Source organism: Misgurnus anguillicaudatus, chromosome 2 (genome assembly GCF_027580225.2).
Source record: "Misgurnus anguillicaudatus chromosome 2, ASM2758022v2, whole genome shotgun sequence".
Taxonomy (NCBI): Eukaryota; Metazoa; Chordata; class Actinopteri; order Cypriniformes; family Cobitidae; genus Misgurnus; species Misgurnus anguillicaudatus.
In genome coordinates this window covers 41,720,793-41,739,572 of record NC_073338.2, presented here as the reverse complement: position 1 = coordinate 41,739,572, position 18,780 = coordinate 41,720,793, and the positions used below count along the sequence as shown (strand labels likewise).

Genomic DNA, 18,780 nt, shown 5'->3' with positions numbered 1-18,780 from the left:
AAAAAAGCGAAAAAGGACAAATCTAGCGATCTTTTCTGGCGTGGTTGGAGACTGACGCGAGAGCATGTATCATCTCTCTACTCAACGAGCAGTAGGTGCTGCTGCTAGACACTCACAGGCAGCCTGGTCCTCACGTGCAGTCTGGCCGACAGAGCAATGAGCGATGGCAAGTACAACAAGCTCAAAGGTAGCTGTCGCAAACACAAAGTATGATAAGCACTGCTTTTATACCAGAATAGTATGCAAGAAAGGCAAGAATGTTTATGTAACGTGCAACGTATGCTGAGTAAAGAGTCTTTCCAGGTCTGTAATTCTGATCTAACAAAGCAAATGAAAATGAAAAGGCTGCAACAAACTAAATTATCATTTGGAAAGCCAGCAAAAGATGAGCAGACAAAGAGAAGGAGGGAAGGGGAGAGTCATGGTTATGCAGCAAATAGCCTACAATATGAGATGCAATACAGCTTAGATTTAAACCTACACTACTGTTCAAAAGTTTAAGGTCACTTGACTAAAATGTTAACTATGATCTTAAAAATCATTTAATCTGAAGGTGCATGGTTAAATGCTTGAAATTACTTTTGTAGACCAAAAATATACCTGTGCCAAACTGACTAATTTTGCTAATAATTTTTAGAAAACCAAAAATGTATTTTTGAAATAGATGACTTACACTGAATATTGAAGAAAAATCAGCCAATAAGAGCCCATATTATATATAAACTCCTTCTATACTTTTAAAAATTCATCCTAAATTGAAAATTTAAGAAGCTTCTTGAAAAAAAAATGACACAGTTTTGCAGTTTTTAGGCAAAGGGTGACTTACACTGATGAAATGTAACCATTGATTTATTTTGGTCACCAACAAAATTCTCACAGACACAGTTACATTTGTGCTATGTCGTAGTTTGGACGTGTATATTATTATTCTATAATATGGAAAAAATATAAATAATTTAAAAATTTGTGTCATGACCTGATCTCTACAGTATATTTCTTGTCTTATCCGAGTTTGAGAGAGATTAGGTTGTGACAGTACGTGTCTGCCCTGAGACAGTGTGTGACAGGCCCTTCCGCGGTCCACGTTTCTCTCAGGGTTCGTGAATTGTTTCCCGCTCCCTTATGTTTGATTAAACTCCAGGTGTATGTTGTTAGTACTCCCTATTTAATACCCTTCTGTCCTGTCCTCCGTGCGTTGGTATTATTCTCTGTTCCCTTTTTAGATCCCTGTGTTACTCTCTGTTCCTGGTCTCTTGTCCGTGACAATTTGGGGTTGTCCTCTGCATTTGAAAAATCCTGGCTACGGCCTTGTTTCCGTTAGTATGTCACTTTGTCACAGGACAAAACAGTTGAGTAACCAATCCGTGAGAATGCCACGGAAAAGAAAGTCCGTGGCAGGGCCACGGAAATATGCGGAGATCCGTGAGAATGCCACGGAAAAATGAGCAAAAAATTCTGTGACTATGCCACGGAAATTCGAGTAAAAAGGCACACTGCACCCAACTTTATTCTTTGCGCGCCCCCTTGCAATAGCAGTCAATATTGCACTTAAGTGAAGTGAACGTGAAAGTGTCAAAAGTATATTCTGGTTAGAGATACAATTTGTAAAGCTAAGCCAGTAAGATATATAAAACTTGTGTGGGAAAATTATAGTTAAGTTAAAATAAAGTATAGTTACTGTATCAAAAGGTGTTAGCAAATATTATTGCATTTATTTGCATGTAAATATTTTAAAACAAAAGTAAACATTTGTTCTTACATAGATAATGATAACACTTTACAATAAGGTTCTTTGTTAACATGAACTAATAAGAACTGCATTTATACAGCATTTATTAATCTTTGTTAATGTTAATTTCAACAATTTCTAATACTTTATTAAAATCTTGTTAACTAGTTAATGCACTGTGAACTAACATGAACAAACAATTAAAAGCTTTATTTCTATTAACTAACATTAACAAAGATTAATAAATACTGTAACAAATGTATTGCTCATGGTTTGTTCCTGTTAGTTAACACATTTAACTAATGTTGTTAACTAATGAACCTTATTGTAAAGTGTTACCAAATTAATAAAGTGAATACTTTAGAATAATTTTCTAAAGAAACTTTGAAAAACAAACATCAGAAAGAGTTAATGGTTTAATGTGCAGATTTAATACACACAAGAAATATGAGAAAAATAAGTGATTATCATGCAGGAAGTTTCATATTTGAAGTTATTTTATACTCATTAAGATCTACCATGTATGGTCAATTACAAATATGAAATAATGATCAATTGTATGTTCAAGTCTTTGGATGAAAGCATTACATAAATGAATTAGTGATATCATAGAGCTCAACCCTGTGACATGACAATATTATTCATAGAATATCTGTCTCATTTATTTTGTTACAGCACACAGTTTCACTCTTGAGCTTAATTCATAAATGTAAAACCCAGGATAGAGAGGTTGAGTGAATGTGGTCTGGACTCTGTGGATGAGGGTCATTGTGTCAGAGACGCTGTAGAAGGACAGAGATCCTGCACTGTGATCCACATACACTCCTATTCTAGAAGATTTGGACACTTTTGGGAGTTCAGTTCTCTTGTTATTGTGCCAGATTACACAACCAGAGTCAGGGGAGTACAAACACCAGGAATGATCATTATGTCCAAACCAACACTTATGACCCACTCCCTTCCTGCTACAACTCTTATATGACACTGATATACCCACTCGACCACTCCACTCAACCTCCCAGTAACAGCGTCCACTCACACTCTCACTACACAACACCTGAGGTTCATCAAATCTATCTGGATGATCAGGATACGGCTGGACTGTGCCAGTGTTAGTAACCACTCTGTTTCCCTCAGACAGACAGAGACGTTTATGTGTTGTGTTTGAATCCGCTGTGAGCTGGTGGGAATCTAAGTAAAATAAAACAAATAATAACTTTAATAGAAATATGAAAACTTCAGATTGGTTGATGATATGAAATACAACATTCTTTCTACACCATATGGACAAAAGTATTGGGATGCCTGACCATTACACCAATAGGAACTTCAATGACGTTGCATTCAAGTATATTTGACTTTAATATGGAGTTGGTCCTTACTTCTTGAAAGGGTTTCCACAAGATTTTGGAGCATTTATTTGGGAATTTGTGCCCAGTCATTCTGTAGCACATTTATAAAGTCAGGCACGGATGTTGCATAGGAAGGCTTTGATGATAACCTTTATTCCAGTTCTTCACAAAGGTGTTTGCATCTCACCCATCTGACAGCCAAACAGAGAAGTGTCATTCATCACTCCACAGAACATATTTTAACTGCACCACAGTCAGTGACGGTGTGCTTTACACCACTCCTCCTGACACTTGGAATTGGACTTGGTGACTTGAGACTTGCAGCTGTTGGCTATGGAAACCCATTCCACAAAGCCACTGCCACACAGTTTTTGCACTTATGTCAGTGAACTTTTGGAAGTCTTCAGCTAAAGAATCAGCACAGCACTGGCTATTTAGAGTCGTAGACACTGCTAGTGCATTTCGTGGCTAAGTTGCTGTGCCTAAATGCTTCCACTTTCGAGTAATACCAGTTGACCATGAAACATCAGGAATAAAATTTTGCAAATTGCAAATGTGGTATCACATCACAGTACCATTTTGCTTCAGTGATGTTTGAAAAGGTGCATATTATACCTTTATAATTGTCACAATGGGTCTGATTGAAACACCTGAAATTAATAATTAAGTGGTGTGTCCCAATACTTTTGTCCATATAGTGCATATGATAATAGTAACTAACTTACATTGAAGAAACTCCTCCCTGATCTTGGGTTCAAGCACAGGAAAAATCATTATGTGTTTCACTATGGAAAATAAACATTGTATTGTAAATATTGGCAATTGTAATTTTAATATTTTAGATATATTTTAATTGTATTTCAACATCATAATGCATTCTGAAGAGTGAAGACCAAATAAATGACATTTTACCCCTATGAGATATCTTATCTATCTCTTCCTTGCAGAAATCCTCCAGTTTCTCGCTCAGATAAGACAAAGATTTTCCAACATCATCAAAAGAGAGGACAGAACTGACAGTGATGTTGAGCGAGTCTGTAGATCCAGGAGGAACAGAGAGAGACTGAAAACTCTACACAAACACAAATAGAAAATCTTTTTAAAGCATGCCCATCTCTTCCTAAAGACCACTGTACTATTTTTACCTGGAGGAAATGGATGTGATCATCTGTGTGTGAAAGCTGCTCCAGCTCAGCGTCTCTCCTCCTCAGATCATCAATCTCCTGCTCCAGTCGCTTCAAGAGTCCTTCAGCTTCACTCACTGCAGTCTTTTCCTGATCTCTGATCAGCTGTGTCACCTCAGATCGTCTTCTCTCAATGGATCGGATCAGTTGAGTAAAGATCCTCTCACTTTCCCTGAACTCAAGCATTTCCTTATTTCGCAACTTGCTGCCAGTTAAACACTTGTTACAAAGTCCACTAGATGGCAGTTTTATAGTCACACAACAGTTTGAGAGAATACAAATCTGGTTCAATAAAAAAATGTGTTTTTACCGTAAATGTATATTTTTTTCACATCTTAATCATATTTTATTTACGTGACCCTGCTTTCTCATAATAAGAGTTATGAGACTTTAGTATGGATCTCACAAACAGTGTCACATTTTATATCAATGTGATGTCAAGTCAAGTTTTATTTATATAACACTTTTCACATTTTACATTACTAAAAGCAGGAGAAAACTGGAGAAAAATCGGTGGACAACAAAAGTTGCAGAGTTCAGTGGCTAAGATTAAACCGTACTAGTGAGCAATGTAATAATGTAATGTATAGAAGAGAGTCTTAAGTTCAGCCAATGTCAGCTGAAAATATTATTTCTATACCTTCTGTATTTTGAATATGGTTGTCATGTTACACAGATAGTAGTGATTTTAATTGACACAGTTTATTAATATTGATGATTTTAAACAATTGACAATTGTTTATTATTACATACACACAGAGCTGATGAGGGAGAGATGCAGGTGGCTTGATTGGGACATAAGTGCTGGTGGAAGACCAGGAGGGTCCCTGGGAAGTGTAGTGAGCTGGTGGCACATGATGATGAGGTAAATAGAGATTGTGACAAGGTTACATCAAAAAGTTTTATGTTGTGACTACGTATAATTAAACAAGAAACAATATAACTCTTTTATGGATATAAAGAAAGTTTCACTTTTTAGTTATTTTTGATAGCCATGGAAAAAAAAACGGTAAAAGCTACATCAAATTGCAACATAAAAAATATATATTTTACAAGCAAACGCAAACATATTCACGTAAAATACACAGTCACACAAACACATAACAATTATGCACTTAAATGCCCACAGATGATTTGTTTTGCTGATAGAAAATTCTTACATTCTAATTTCATTCCCAAATTCCATTCATTGTTAGATTCATCTGAAGAAATGTTTGGTAATATTTCACATGTTATTTAATTAAGGGCTAGTGCATTGGTTAAAAAGCTATATGTTTGTAACTGAATAATGGCAGGTTTAAACCTAGCAAATAGGTATCAATAAATTGCCATCGTTTGGCCCTTGAGAAAGGCACTTTAGGTTGCATATAAGACTGTAATTTGCTTTAGATAAGCTGAGGGTTTATTATTGAAAACCTCTGAAACAACACTATATAATTTGTAGGATATCTTTGTTAGTTATTTTGTTACATTGCACAGTTTTACTCTTCCGCGGATACAGTATTGTGATTTTTGTGCTTGCCTGCCATACATAGGTAACATATACAGAGCTGATCAGTACGACAGTAAATCTCTAACAGTTTCTCATGTTGAGGGCAGATCATCTCCTGAAGTCGTCCAGTGGCATCTATCAGGTTGTGCTTCTTCCCTTTGAAGAATTTCTCATGTTGTTCAAGATGATTTTGACAGTAAGAGTTCAGACACACCAGACAGGACTTGACAGCTTTGTGTTTTCTCTCAGTACAGACGTCACACTCCACATCTCCAGCTTCAGCATGGTGATCAGGACAAGCATCTTGTAGTTTAGTCATCTTTAGTTTCTCCACCACTTCATCCAGCATGGTGTTTTTACCTAAAACAGGTCTTGTAGTGAAGGTCTGTCTGCACTGAGGGCAGCTGTAGACTCTTTTCTGATCCCAGTAGCCTGTAATACAGTTCATACAGTAACTGTGTCCACAGTTGATGGTCACTGGATTCTTCAGTAGATCCAGACAGATTGAACAGCTGAACTGATCCTGAGCCAAAGGAACACTGGCGTCTGCCATTTTACTGTATCTAAACAAAGAAAGAGAAATACACAGTGTATCGGATCGACAACAGGTCAGTTTCGTTTTCCCTGAACTCCAAGATTTCCTTGTGCAACTTTTGCAAACGGGCTAGTAATATATAAACAAGTACACTAGATGGCAGTAGATGGCAGTCACCATGATTGAGGATAGAAAGCTGGTTCAGTGATCACAATTTGTGTTGGTACTATTCTCACTGTTAAAGAGTAACTAAACCCTTAACCAACTTTTTTTAGTTAATGATCTGTAAGAATGATGCTTTATTAGTGCTGTTCATTGATTTAAGTAAGTTTTTTGACATTTGGATATAAAATGTTTCAATACTTCAATATATGGTGTAAAAACGTATGAGTGCTGCCCTCTTCAGGTTGAACGGTGGCTACTGCAGTTGAATTTTCCTATTGGATGTTGGGTCCAAAAAGTAACCTGTGATGTAAGCAGGTTCAAGCTCACCACGCCCTTGTTACGATCTCACCACATGCTTGGTACGAGCTTAGTTCGTCCCCTTTATCTCCGTTGGGATCTGCCCACTTTTCTTGCATTTTTCAAATATTGCCAGTGGATGGAGTCAGGCTCTGACCAGGGGTTTAGTTACGCTTTAAGTGATTTCACCATCATCATCATCATTTGCCTCTAGTCCCGTTTGGGTCATAGGCCGTCAACAAGAGCTCTAAAACAGTTCCGGTCCTGGGCCATTTTCTCCAGTTGTCCCCATGACAGTCCCATTTTCTTGGATTCTGCCTCCAAGTCACGTCACCAGGTGTTTCGAGGGCGGCCTCTTTTTAGCTCCTCATCTCCGCAGCTACCTGTGCCGTCTTTCCCGCTTTAAACATGGTGCGGACATTCCATGGTCCTGGTAGACAAAATGGTTGTGGGCCTGATAGCTTCCAGGAGGCTTTCACTATCAGGTATCATAGGTTCTCCGGCAGGGGGTTCATCCTTCCCCAGGGCCTTGGTGTCTTTTGGTTTTCTCGTTAACGTTTCGGTAGCGGCAGGTTTTTTACGGTGAGGGGTTGCTAGCCCCTCGCCCAACCCTCCTCCTTTTGCACCCGGGCTTGGGACTGGCCATGGCGAAGTTGTGATTTAGCAAATTTTATTTCCCCTTATCGTGCAGCTCAAATCTGTGACATAACAAAATTATATTATACATACATAAACGTACACAGGGACAAAAGCCCGGCAGAACTGTGATATGATATGTGGACTTTGTGCATGACCATCACCGTAGATTTTTTTCTGTGTGTTATGTTAATGCATAGGAGTGGTTTAATGTTTTTCTGAACGTTTATTTGGAAGGTTTGTAGTTGAAAGGTTTATACGATTTAAAGGTTATATGGCGTAAGATACAAAGCTGTGTAGGGCATTTGTGTTGGCAGCTGGTAAAAAGTTCACTCAGCCTGACCTGACACAACCTTGACAAACACATTCACACTACACATACTTTCTTCATAAACTAAAAAAGTGCTGAAAAACCCATTTATAAGCACTGCAACAGTACATTCTACAGCTGGGGGACATGGACGCAGAGTAAAAGTTGCACAGGTGTACACTGTACCTGTAAAAATGTACTCCTGTTTCATTTGTGTTGAGGTTTACAAACAACGGAAGACACACGATCCCGATAGGCTAGGAGATTCGATTGGCCCGCGCGCACCCTCACCACGGGAACGCCAGGCGGAGCGCGCGAGGCGTCTAAAGCCGAAAGTATACTAGGGACGTCCGCGTATGCGCGCCGTCCGCATGACGTCATTTTCGTCATCAAGAGGGTCCGCGGCCGGCCGCGCGGACCGTCCGCGTGCAGCCCAAAATTTGAGACCGCGCGGACAGTGCGCGTACAGTCCGCGTACAACAGCGCATGCGCGTTAAAATATTTAGACAGGACACTCCACTATAAACAATTATACAAAGGAAATAGACAACATTTTGCACACACACTATCGTTTTTCTTCTTTAACTTTTACTTCTTCCAAGAAGAGAAAGCACTGGAGCATGTTTGTTTGATTCCTGTTCTTTGTTGTCTTGTTGTTTGTTCTAAACTGTGTTTGCAATGGTGGATCTGTTACTTTTCTTCACCTATCCTAATGTTTTAATGTACTGTAAATGTCGCCAAATCAGTGCTGTCCTGACAGCCTGTTAGACTAATAATTTGAATAAGAAATCATTTGTATTGCGTATAGTGTCGAACGCGGCCATCCGCGTGTGGCCGCGCGGAGTATACTCGGAAAGCTTCGCGGACGCGTGCGCGCGCGAGCCGGACGCGGACGCGGAAAAAAAGTATACCCGGGCCTTAAAATGTTCCCATTCAAACTGCTCGCGGGGCGGAGCCACCGGTCAGAGATCAGACTCCGTGGAGTCCGAGTCACCGCAAACTTGGCAGGAGACGAAGCCCTCGCTGTTTACCGAGGCGCGTGTCACACCGGCATACAAAGCTGCCTCGCGCTGCATCTTTTAATCCCGTCACGGACATCAGCCTGCCCCTCGCGAGACCCAGTGTTACGGCGCTAGTGAACTAGTCCACTCTTTTATACTTTCGCGTCTCGTAGCGGGCACATTGTATTTTTTTTAAACATCTGTATGGTCTGAAACAAAGACGTACTGTAGGCTATCTCTGCGAAGAGAGAAAGAGACTGGCTTCATTGGTTACCAGAGTTCAGTGAGATGCGTGAACTTTTCACGCGGTTGTGTGTCACTTATGGCTCAGCTCGGATACTCCTATGAAGACCTCAGACATTAATAATTATAAGGACAATGGATAACTTTTTCACAGAGGTAATGTAAAAATTACTGTAATATGTTCAGCTGTTTGTGTTTCAAAACATGATGCTTAGTAACAATGTACTAACTAGTTGTATGTCTTTCTTCGCTGTAGTCGCTCTTATTCTTTAAGTTTTTGTAATGTTTAAGAGAGTGTGTGCGCGCTTTTAGCCGGTTCTGGTCTCGGTTTGGTCTGGTCTCGTTCCCAATGGATATCGCAGGCATTTCCTCACCTTTCTTCTTGTTTCCTCCTCTACATCCCGTCGCTATTATTAGAAGTCCAAACATAAACTTGGACCGTGTACACCCGCTGAATTAACAAGTGGTTTCGATAGTGACAGCTCAGCTTTTATTGTACCTATGTTTATCTAATAATCATTACTGTAAAACTAACAAAGTATCGTTGACTAAAAAAAGGCTATAATTGATTAGAGTTCTGAAAATAATAATTTATACATTTTTATTTAATGTATTATATTTCTGGTATATTAGTTTTGCTAATGGTAATGTCCGTTTTTTTAGAATTAATATTTTTATTAATATTTTATTAATATTACTATATGTTGCATATTTCCCAGCTGGAAAAAAACAATAAAACCATTACAGAACATTCTATTGGTTTTATTGGGAATTTTATTGGTTCTAATGGAATATGGCCCAAAACACACTACAGTGTATTGGTTTTTGTTGGTCTCTAATGGTATGTATTGGTTCTATTGGGTCTATGTATTGGTTCTTTTGGTTCTATTGGAATATGTATTGGTTCTAATGGAATATTGCCCAAAACACACTACAGTGTAGTGGTTTTAATGGTAAAAGCTAGTGGTTCCTATTGGTATGTTAATGGAAACCATTAGAATTTTCTGTAATGGTTTTATTGTTTTTTTCAGCAGGGTTAATGTATATTAATTCAAATTTTGAATGATGATACATTTTTATTGTTTGAAAATGAAACTGGAAATGAATCAAAGTGGATCTATGATCAATCATAAAGGGAATTTTGGGCAATGCTTGTTTGGACTGGTGATGATGGGAATCAGACAGTGTTATTATTCATCACTCATAACCTGATAGTGACATGAGCTCGAGATGATGATCAGCAGCACGAGCCGCTCCCCTGAGCCAGCGCCAAGTGAGTCACAAGCAAACGCTCCCAGTTTTTGGCTCGAGGCATAACATTATGCTTTTTTTAAGATGATGCTTTACACTTATGGAGGTGTGGCATTAATGAAATAAACCCTTAATCGCATGTAGCCTAATATTGGTTCTCAGCTGGGGTCTCACAGCACTGATCATTTTGAATGCTATAATTGGGTCTTTAGTGCTTCTATCAAACTAGAAAATGTGAAAAAGATCAACCCAGAAACTTAGTTTTGGTAAAGCATTCACTGCAAGCATGTGAAAAATAGGTCATTGACATTTAGCTCCCCTTGTGATGTCAGAAGGGGATCTTAGTATAATAATACCGCCCCTTAATCTGCACTATCCAACCACAACACTGCCATTTAGTGCAGAGATCATCTTATTTGGATCCAAAAACTGCACACACCTACAAAAGTGGCAATTTTAACATAAATTATCAATGTGGTATTTTGAGCTAGAATTTCACATACATACTCCGTGGACACCAAAGACTTATTTGACATCTTAAAAAGGTCTTGTGAAATGTCCCCTTTAAAACCAATCCTTAATGGGCACCTGTCTGTAGAGTTCAGCTCCAACCCTAATCAAACACACCTGAACCAGTTAAAATGTCTTCACCATTACATAAAAGTTACTGACAGATGTCCTGCCTGGAGCGATGCTGGGTCTACATCTGCAGGAGAGTGGCCCCTTGGGACCAAAGTTTGACACCCATATATAGTTAATATATATATATTAAGTGTTGTGGTCTTGAAGGAAAGCACATAACATGCAGCTAGTTGCCTGGAGCTTAAACTGCACCAACTTCACACAATAGTCTCAAATATCCGCCGGCTGCTGCATATCTAGCAGGCGAATCGGTTTTGAACAAAAGGAGCAGTCTTTAAAAAGAGAGAGAGAGCAGTGTGCACGGAAACGGATTCAGCAGAAACTTGCGTGCGGGATGGGGAAGGGAATCATGACGCTCGTGAATGCCTGCCTGTCACATAGCTCTGTCTACATGACTGACCTCAGCAAGAGAGTGAGGGTATGATTTCGGTTTAATGCATGGCTCATATGCATAACTAACCTCAGAGAGAGAGAGAGAGAGGAAAATAGAGACAGTATGATTTCAGTCTCAGAGTGAGAAGGTTTATTGCCCTACTTCTGTTTGTGTTTTGGTTTAGCACGGATGCATATGCACACAATTCAGTTTGCAGGTATGGCCACAGGTCGTTTCTCTTTTAGGTGTGTTTGTGTACGGCTGTGTTTGCACAGCGGCGTCATCAAGGTTAATGCCTCCCTGCACTCGCTATGGGCGGCGCTTATTCAAAGGTAAATCCCTTTGTTTTCTTACGAGTTGGCCAATCAGCGTCGTAGGTATAATGTTTGACAGAAGAGTGACGGGCTGGGAATGGAATCGCTCCAGGTTGCTCTTTTCCTGAAAGGGAACAGTCCTATGCAATGTTAAAAAGTACGTTGCACTTAAGTTTGTAAGTTTAATTAACTTGAATTTACAAGTTATTTGAACTTTATTTTTATATAACTCATCACTAGTCAAGAAAGTTGAAATAATTTGTAATTCCAAATTGATTAAACTTAAAAATGTAAGGGTAACAAGGAATTTTTACAGTGTACGTATGTAGACGCTGACTGATCAGAGATCGGTTAACATGCGTTTTCTGAAATAATAAATCCTTACTTTGATTTGCATTTATCATGGTTGGTTGTAACTTTCTTTTTCTCTGCTTCAATTCTGCTGCATTGCCGTTCATATTTCAAGCATATGCGTATGCTAAGTTTTATCTACATAGTAAAACACACATAGGGTGGATCGTATTTAGCACCTGGCGTATAGCACGGTCGTGTAACACTATACACAAACACATATTTACCTATCCAAATGCGGACATGCTGTATTGTTTTAGTTGGTTTAAGTATTAAGCTAACTATAATTATAATTATACAAAAGATTTTCTTTGATGCTGTTGTAATATGAAATTACGTACCCATAGTCACGTAAATTTGAGGTTTTTTTCGTGACACTAACACGCTTTTCCGCCTTTTGCGTGAACATGTCATGCATCTCTGTTTACGTGTCACTGTCACGTATTTGTTACTCAACTGTTTTGTCCTATTTTCTTGCTATTGTCGCTTCGGTTTAGGGTTAGATTTACACAAAATGACATCCTTACCCAAACCCAACTCTAACCCTGATGCCAGGAGAAAATAGTTAAAAAATCATAAAATATAGACCAAAAAAAAACCAAAAAAGGTATAAACTAGTGATGCACCGATGTATCGACCGCCGATATTTATCGGCCGATTTTTGATGAATTTGAAACCATCGGCATATCGGCAATAGCATGAGAAAGGCCGATACCGATTGTTTATTAATTAACTGCATAAAGAAATCCATTATATGTAAAAAAAAAAAAATGAGTTAATGTTGTTAATAAAATAAATGCTGAATAGCAAAAACCACTTTTGAAGGTTGTCATGCTGTCTTATTATATTTGTTTTAGCTTAATTTGTGCCTCTCTTATTATGTTGGTCAGTTAAATGTTAATTAGATCCAATCCATGTTCAGTAAAAATAATTTGATGCAGAAATAAAGTAGCTAATGGACCAACTGTATAGTATTGTTTACAAGTGTTTAGTATCGGTATCGGCCAGAAGTTGTCTGTTTAAATCGGTATCGGTCCAAAAAAATCCTATCGGTGCATCCCTAGTATAAACCAATACTTAAAGTGACTTCCTAATGCAAACACCAAATCTAACCGTAAACCGAAGCGTCAATAGTTTGAAAATAGGACAAAACAGTTGAGTAACAATTACGTGACAGTGACACGTAAACAGAAATGCGTGACATGTTCACGCAAAAACACTCAAAAATTTACGTGACTATACGTACATAATTTCGTGATACAGGGTTGTGTAATATGAGATGGAGAGCATCAGTGCATCATTTCAATGTTACATGCAAGACATTCAAATAAACCTGATTGACTGAAATCCAAACCCTTACATTTCTCCTAAAAGATAAAAATGCTTATGAATAGTTTTATCTTTGAAGATGTTCAAAAAGGGACGTTTTTGCCAGGCATTGCACATAAACACGAACACTCGCAGTCCCTTTCATGTTCAACTTGTGAGTTGCTAAATGATTAAACTGCAGAGTGAAAAGCTGCTTGTAATGAAGACATTGATATTCAGAACAGAGAGAGAAAGAGGTTGCAGGAGAAGAACTGGTAGTGGATTAATTTTGTATAGTACATGTACTGACAGCTAAAAAGTCTGTATGTGTTAAAGTGCCTCATATTTCTGTTAATCCGTCAATGTTTGCGTGTCTTTCGACAGTTGTGTCAACAGAAGAATGCAGACAAACTACTTAATGCTTGACTGGTTTATTTGATGACCAGCACATTGTAATCGCCAAACAAATGAGGAAGCAAACAAGCGATCTTCCGGTTATAATTCATCACAATATAATTTCTCTGATGCTTGTAAATTATGGCCAGGTGCAAAGGGCGAAAACACACATGCACACCCATGTGTGCAATGCATACATGCATGCGAAGATGGTCGGTGTGAGAGTTTATATAGCCACCTCTCTCTCTTTCTTTCTCTCTTTCTGCATCCCTCTCATCCATACTTGTTGCAAAGTATAAACACACATTTTTCAAATTAGAAAAGAGAAATCGAGACTGCTTTGGAAAAGTAGGTCAGGCAGCCAAGAAGTAAGAGAGTTTGTGTGTTTTAAGGGGTTGCTTGGTGAGAAAAGTTTGGTTACACGTCAAGAAAACCAAACTTGAACCCTACCGTACGCGCACATCACGCTGTGTATAAGAGAGCTGGGTTTTGGGTCTTTGGGTTGGAAAAATGCAGGAATGCCCTTCATCATTGCTCTGTCTTCCTGTTGACCTAAACGATATCTGATCCCCTACTTCCTGCAACCAATTGAGAGAAGCAAAAAGGGGGGAAGAGAGAGGCAGACATGGAGCAAGCCATGAAGAAGTATCTATGTGTGTGCGTGTGTATGTGGTGTGGTAAGCTCTAAACATGCTCGGTAAGCAGCATTGAGATTACAGAGTTACTCTGGTCTGTTTCATCCTTTACTCCGCCCAGCGTGACCACTCTCCAAAACTCTTGATATTATTTTAGGAGTTTAGAAACACAATGCAAGGACACACGTACACACACAGAAGTTTTCGGCTTCAAAGTGCAAGGTTTTTCTTTTATCCGAACATGAAAAGAGATTTGAAGTCGCTGATGTTGTGTTTGGGAGCTGCGCATGGGTTTCGCGTGTGATGTTTTAGTTGGATTCATTGCTACCTGTTCAAATGCGTGAATCTCCCGAGACATCTGTTTTAGAACAGGATCTGAACAAATGCCCAGAAAATCTGGCAAACACGTTCTCTTTTTATTTCTTCCTGTTTTTTTTTTCTCTCTTACAATTCCGTTCTTTCAGAAATAAATGTCACTGCTGTAATTTTTTGCCATTTAAAAAAGGTCATTTGAAATCTGTGTGAACATTTAAGAAGGATAGTTTTGCGTAGAGAATTTTCATGTGAATTATAAGCTGTAATGGTATGAACGTGTGTGGGTTAAACTGGTTGAGCTGTCCTAATCATCTCATGTTTGCAGATAAATACGAGACACGGTCAGAGCTGCTTAACTCGAAATACTCTTCTGTCAAGGATATGGACATATGATAGATCTCTGTTGTTTTTGCATAAAGATAATTAAATATCTTCTGAAGATATCTTTAAAGGGGACATATCATGAAAATCTGACTTTTTCCATGTTTAAGTGCTATAATTGGGTCCCCACTACTTCTATCAACTTAGAAAATGTGAAAAAGAAAAACCCAGTAATTTAGTTTTGGAAAACCATTCTCTGCAAAAACATGTGAAAAAATAGGTCATTGAAATTTGGCTCCCCTTCTGATGTCAGAACGGGATCTTGGTATAATAATACCACCCCTTAATCTGCATTATCCAACCACGGCACTGCCATTTGGTGCAGAGAGAGAGAAAATAATTGACAGCACAATTGAATTTCAATTTCAACAAACTATCATTATGGCGATTAGTGTTCGCATTTTATCAGCTCATTTGTGTGGATACAACCAAAACTGGCTCATGTTCAGGGTTTCCGCAGAAAATTTGCTTGTTAAGGTTGTAGGGGTGGGCGGGTCCTTGGGGGGCGTGGTAATCAAAGGGGCGGGGTGTACGCGTCTTGATAAATATGTAAATATTTTTATTAAAAACACTCACATAAATCATAATTTTGAAGAAACTATTACAGAAAATTAACATATAATAGATTACTAATGAATTAAATGTTTTTAACAGATACCTCTAACGGGAATTGCTGTGTGATGAAGTGAAACTAAAGGGTTAATAAACACAAACCGAAGCAGATGTTGTAGAATTCTGGCGAACGATGATAGATGAAAGATTGTAAAAACAGATTATTTCCCACTATTAAACACATTATCTTAAAGGAGTGTAACTACTGTAGCATTTAAATAATGCACATAAATAACGTGAGCAAGAGCTCTCAACAATTATATCGAATCAACAGGTACGTAAAACCTAGCTAGTAGGTTGCTCAAACAACAAAATCACCAGTTACTTTAAATTTGCAAGAACTATAGACTAATACAATAACAGGCTTAAATAAACCCAAAACATAAGTCCACTTAATTACTCATGGACAAGCGTTTAATCAACTGCCTATCCTCCAGACAGTGAAGGACCTTTCTCTCATTTCGGCCGTGTGGCGCGCATGCCCGCTCGCGGTGTGAAGCGTGTTTGCGCTATTTTCCGAGATGCACTTGACAGCCTTTTGTTGTTGTTGTTGTTTTTTTGGTTGACCTAGTTAAGGCGGTAGGGTGTCCCTGCTTAGTTGGGCCGCCCGAACTGCAAAGTGCTGCGGGAAACCCTGATGTTATATTAAATTATGGTATTTTGAGCTAAAACGTCACATAAATACTCTGGGACACTTATTTTACATCTTAAAAAAGTCTTGTGAAATGTCCCCTTTAAAGAGTTTTGTTCCCTTAAGAGTTTAGCTTATCGTTGGCACATTTGGTATAAATCAAATTGAGAGTTAGGGTGTGGGTAAGAGTTAAAATGAGCAGTATTTAAAAACAATAGGCGTCTATGGTATTTCCCCATTTAAATAGCTATGTAAATATGTATGTGTGTGTGTGTGTGTGTGTGTGTGTGTGTGTTTAGAGATCTATGACACATTAACCCAGAGTGAAGAGTAATGTGTGTGTTCATGATTTCAGTTTCGGGGGGTTTCTCAACGATTTAAGCCCTTGAGTGAAACATTGGGTAACTTAGTGCTAGTGTGTTTTGCTTTGTTGCAGAGATGGAGAATTGGATTAGAGGCCCAAAATTCCTGAGATAAACTTGGTTTATGGTAGAAAACAGCTTCCTGTTTGTTTGGGTTTGAGACACTGACTTGATGAGGCAGACTGGAAGATTTGAGGTTTTAGTCATTTAAAAAAAGAAGTAGAGAGATGATATGTTTGTCCATTGTACAGTTTTCTGTGGCTTTTATTTGTGTTTTGGCAGTGCTTGGTTCTCTCTTATTTTATTTAAAGGTAAATGCTGATACTTAAAACTCTCACTATAAACCCTACTTGCAAATTTAAAACAATAGGCAGTGAACTTTACTTATGCAGACTCTTGGAAAAGACCATTCTTTAAAAAAAGTGGGATTTCCTCTAAATGTTTGCCATTGTAATATTTCATAAACATAATGTGTAATGCTTTCATTGGTAAAATCATTATCATATCTATTTCTCTATTTTGTTTCTCCATAATTCACAGCTAATGACTTTAGTAACCTCTGGCAGGTCAGCAGTAGACCTACATATGTGCATATGGCTGTAGAAACAACTATTTGTTGTACATATGATAGTAATCGTCTTTAAACTGAGAAAATTACTCTGTTAAACTGTCAATTTCCTCTACCGACCTATGTTCCCATTTAACCAAAACAATGTTTATTTTGTGGTGTCTGCCCTTTTTACTCGGTGGGGATGATAACTGATTCTCTTGAGTTTTAATGCTCTTACTGTCAAACTAGGCATGGGCCGGTTACCGGTTTTAAGGAGTAAAGGTTTCAAAACCACTCAAATTTTCTGTGATATTGTTTTCCGAGGTATGAGCTGTGTTTACACAAAATTCATTAAATCATTTTAATCATCATGTCATTGATTTGATGATTACATTTAATAAACATTTAAAATGCATTTTTTAAAAGAACAATTTAAAGGCTTTGTTTTTGCCTGGCATATGTTGTATGTAAATAAAATGTATTGTGTCCAGTTGAAAAGTAATTGTTTATATATGCAGACATTTGAAATAACACATTTTAGTGTTGGAGTGGCAATACCGCAACACTGTGAAACAGTGGTATTTTTGCTTAAGGTTATCAAAATCTGATACCGGCCCATGCCTATGTCAAACAATGGGTAAAGTAAACGCTAATATTTATGCTTTATAAGAGCTTGTCCTGTTTAAAATCCTCTTCCTGCTGAGAGGTCACATTTGCAGTTCGTCCTCTGAACATTAGTAATGTAATAATTTAGTCAGTTATTATTTCATTTTCTTTATAGAAATATTTATTTTTCACTCAACTTAAGTGACACCAGTGATGGGTGTTCTCCGTCTCACAGCGTACACACCTGTTTTATGATTTGCATCGTGTTGATTGGTAGTTGTGGTTGATCACACTTTTGAATGAGGACACAGAAGACTGTTTGCTGGGAGAAAATGTGTAACTCTCACTTTACGTGTGTGTCCAAATGCACAGCTGTTCTGTAACAGTTCAGTCGAATCATTGAACAGCATGTGTGTGGGTTTTTGGTGGTCTGGGTTATAAAGAGCTGCTGAGGGTATGCCACTGAATGAATAAGAGATCAAGAGAATAGAAAAAGAGAATCAAATTTGTTGTCGCTGTTTTTTAAACCCCATTCACACAACACCATTTCTGTAAAATTGGCAATAGAGGCTTCTGTATATACACCAGCATCAGCATTAGATTTTTTTTAAAAAGCCATTGAAGCCAATTTTTTTGCACATATATCTGAACTTACTATAACCATTATTTTTTAGAGGATTTAAAAAATATTTCCTATAGAATTATAAATTTTTTTAGATTATCATTATCAAAAATTATCATTACCGCAACATGACATTACATTAAATATTTGCATTTACAAACTCATGTTTAGGAAAATGAGAATTAAAAAGATGTCTAGGTACTATGACAAACAAAATTTCAACTTTTATCTGGAGAGAAAAAATAAGAACTGCTTACCTGGTGGCCATCTTGAGTGTCACAGTCAATTGTGTCCCTTCCAACTTTTTTTTTTGAAAATCTTAGTTTCTTGAGGGCTTAAACAATGATTGAAAATTGTTGTGGAGGATGAGAAAATTGGTCTTGGACACATTTCTATTCCTTATTATTGTCTCTACATTTACCAATGATCACCAAATACCACATGTTTTTTACTGTAAATGTTTATAGTATAACATGCACTGAAGCTT

At 37.9% G+C, this 18,780-nt stretch overlaps 2 protein-coding genes across 2 annotated transcripts in view; one reads left to right on the top strand and one right to left on the bottom strand.

Moving 5' to 3' along the window:
• Nucleotides 1-1,812: 1,812 nt before the first annotated feature.
• LOC129442936 (tripartite motif-containing protein 16-like protein) lies at nucleotides 1,813-6,355 on the bottom strand. Its single transcript, XM_073858305.1, has 5 exons — nucleotides 5,751-6,355; nucleotides 4,227-4,470; nucleotides 3,994-4,153; nucleotides 3,807-3,866; nucleotides 1,813-2,920 (listed from the first exon to the last, which is right to left on the bottom strand). The coding sequence occupies exons 1-5, from the start codon at nucleotides 6,308-6,310 to the stop codon at nucleotides 2,391-2,393; spliced, it is 1,554 nt and encodes a 517-aa protein (XP_073714406.1). The 5' UTR covers nucleotides 6,311-6,355; the 3' UTR covers nucleotides 1,813-2,390.
• A 2,301-nt stretch (nucleotides 6,356-8,656) lies between these two features.
• Nucleotides 8,657-18,780, top strand: part of myo10 (myosin X) — a 60,836-nt gene continuing 50,712 nt past the window's right edge. Inside the window, exon 1 of the mRNA XM_073855463.1 lies at nucleotides 8,657-9,100. Within this exon, the coding sequence (XP_073711564.1) occupies nucleotides 9,080-9,100 (21 nt within the window). The 5' untranslated portion in view covers nucleotides 8,657-9,079. The remainder of the gene's footprint in view (nucleotides 9,101-18,780) is intronic.

Bases quoted from the DNA above. Each gene is read 5' to 3' on its own strand.
- LOC129442936 (XM_073858305.1), bottom strand. From the start codon at position 6,310: ATGGCAGACGCCAGTGTTCCTTTGGCTCAGGATCAGTTCAGCTGTTCA. The intron at 4,154-4,226 runs GTAAAAATAGTA...GTGTTTGTGTAG, and splicing joins ATCACATCCATTTCCTCCAG to AGTTTTCAGTCTCTCTCTGT. The intron at 3,867-3,993 runs GTAAAATGTCAT...TATTTTCCATAG, and splicing joins AGATAAGATATCTCATAGGG to TGAAACACATAATGATTTTT.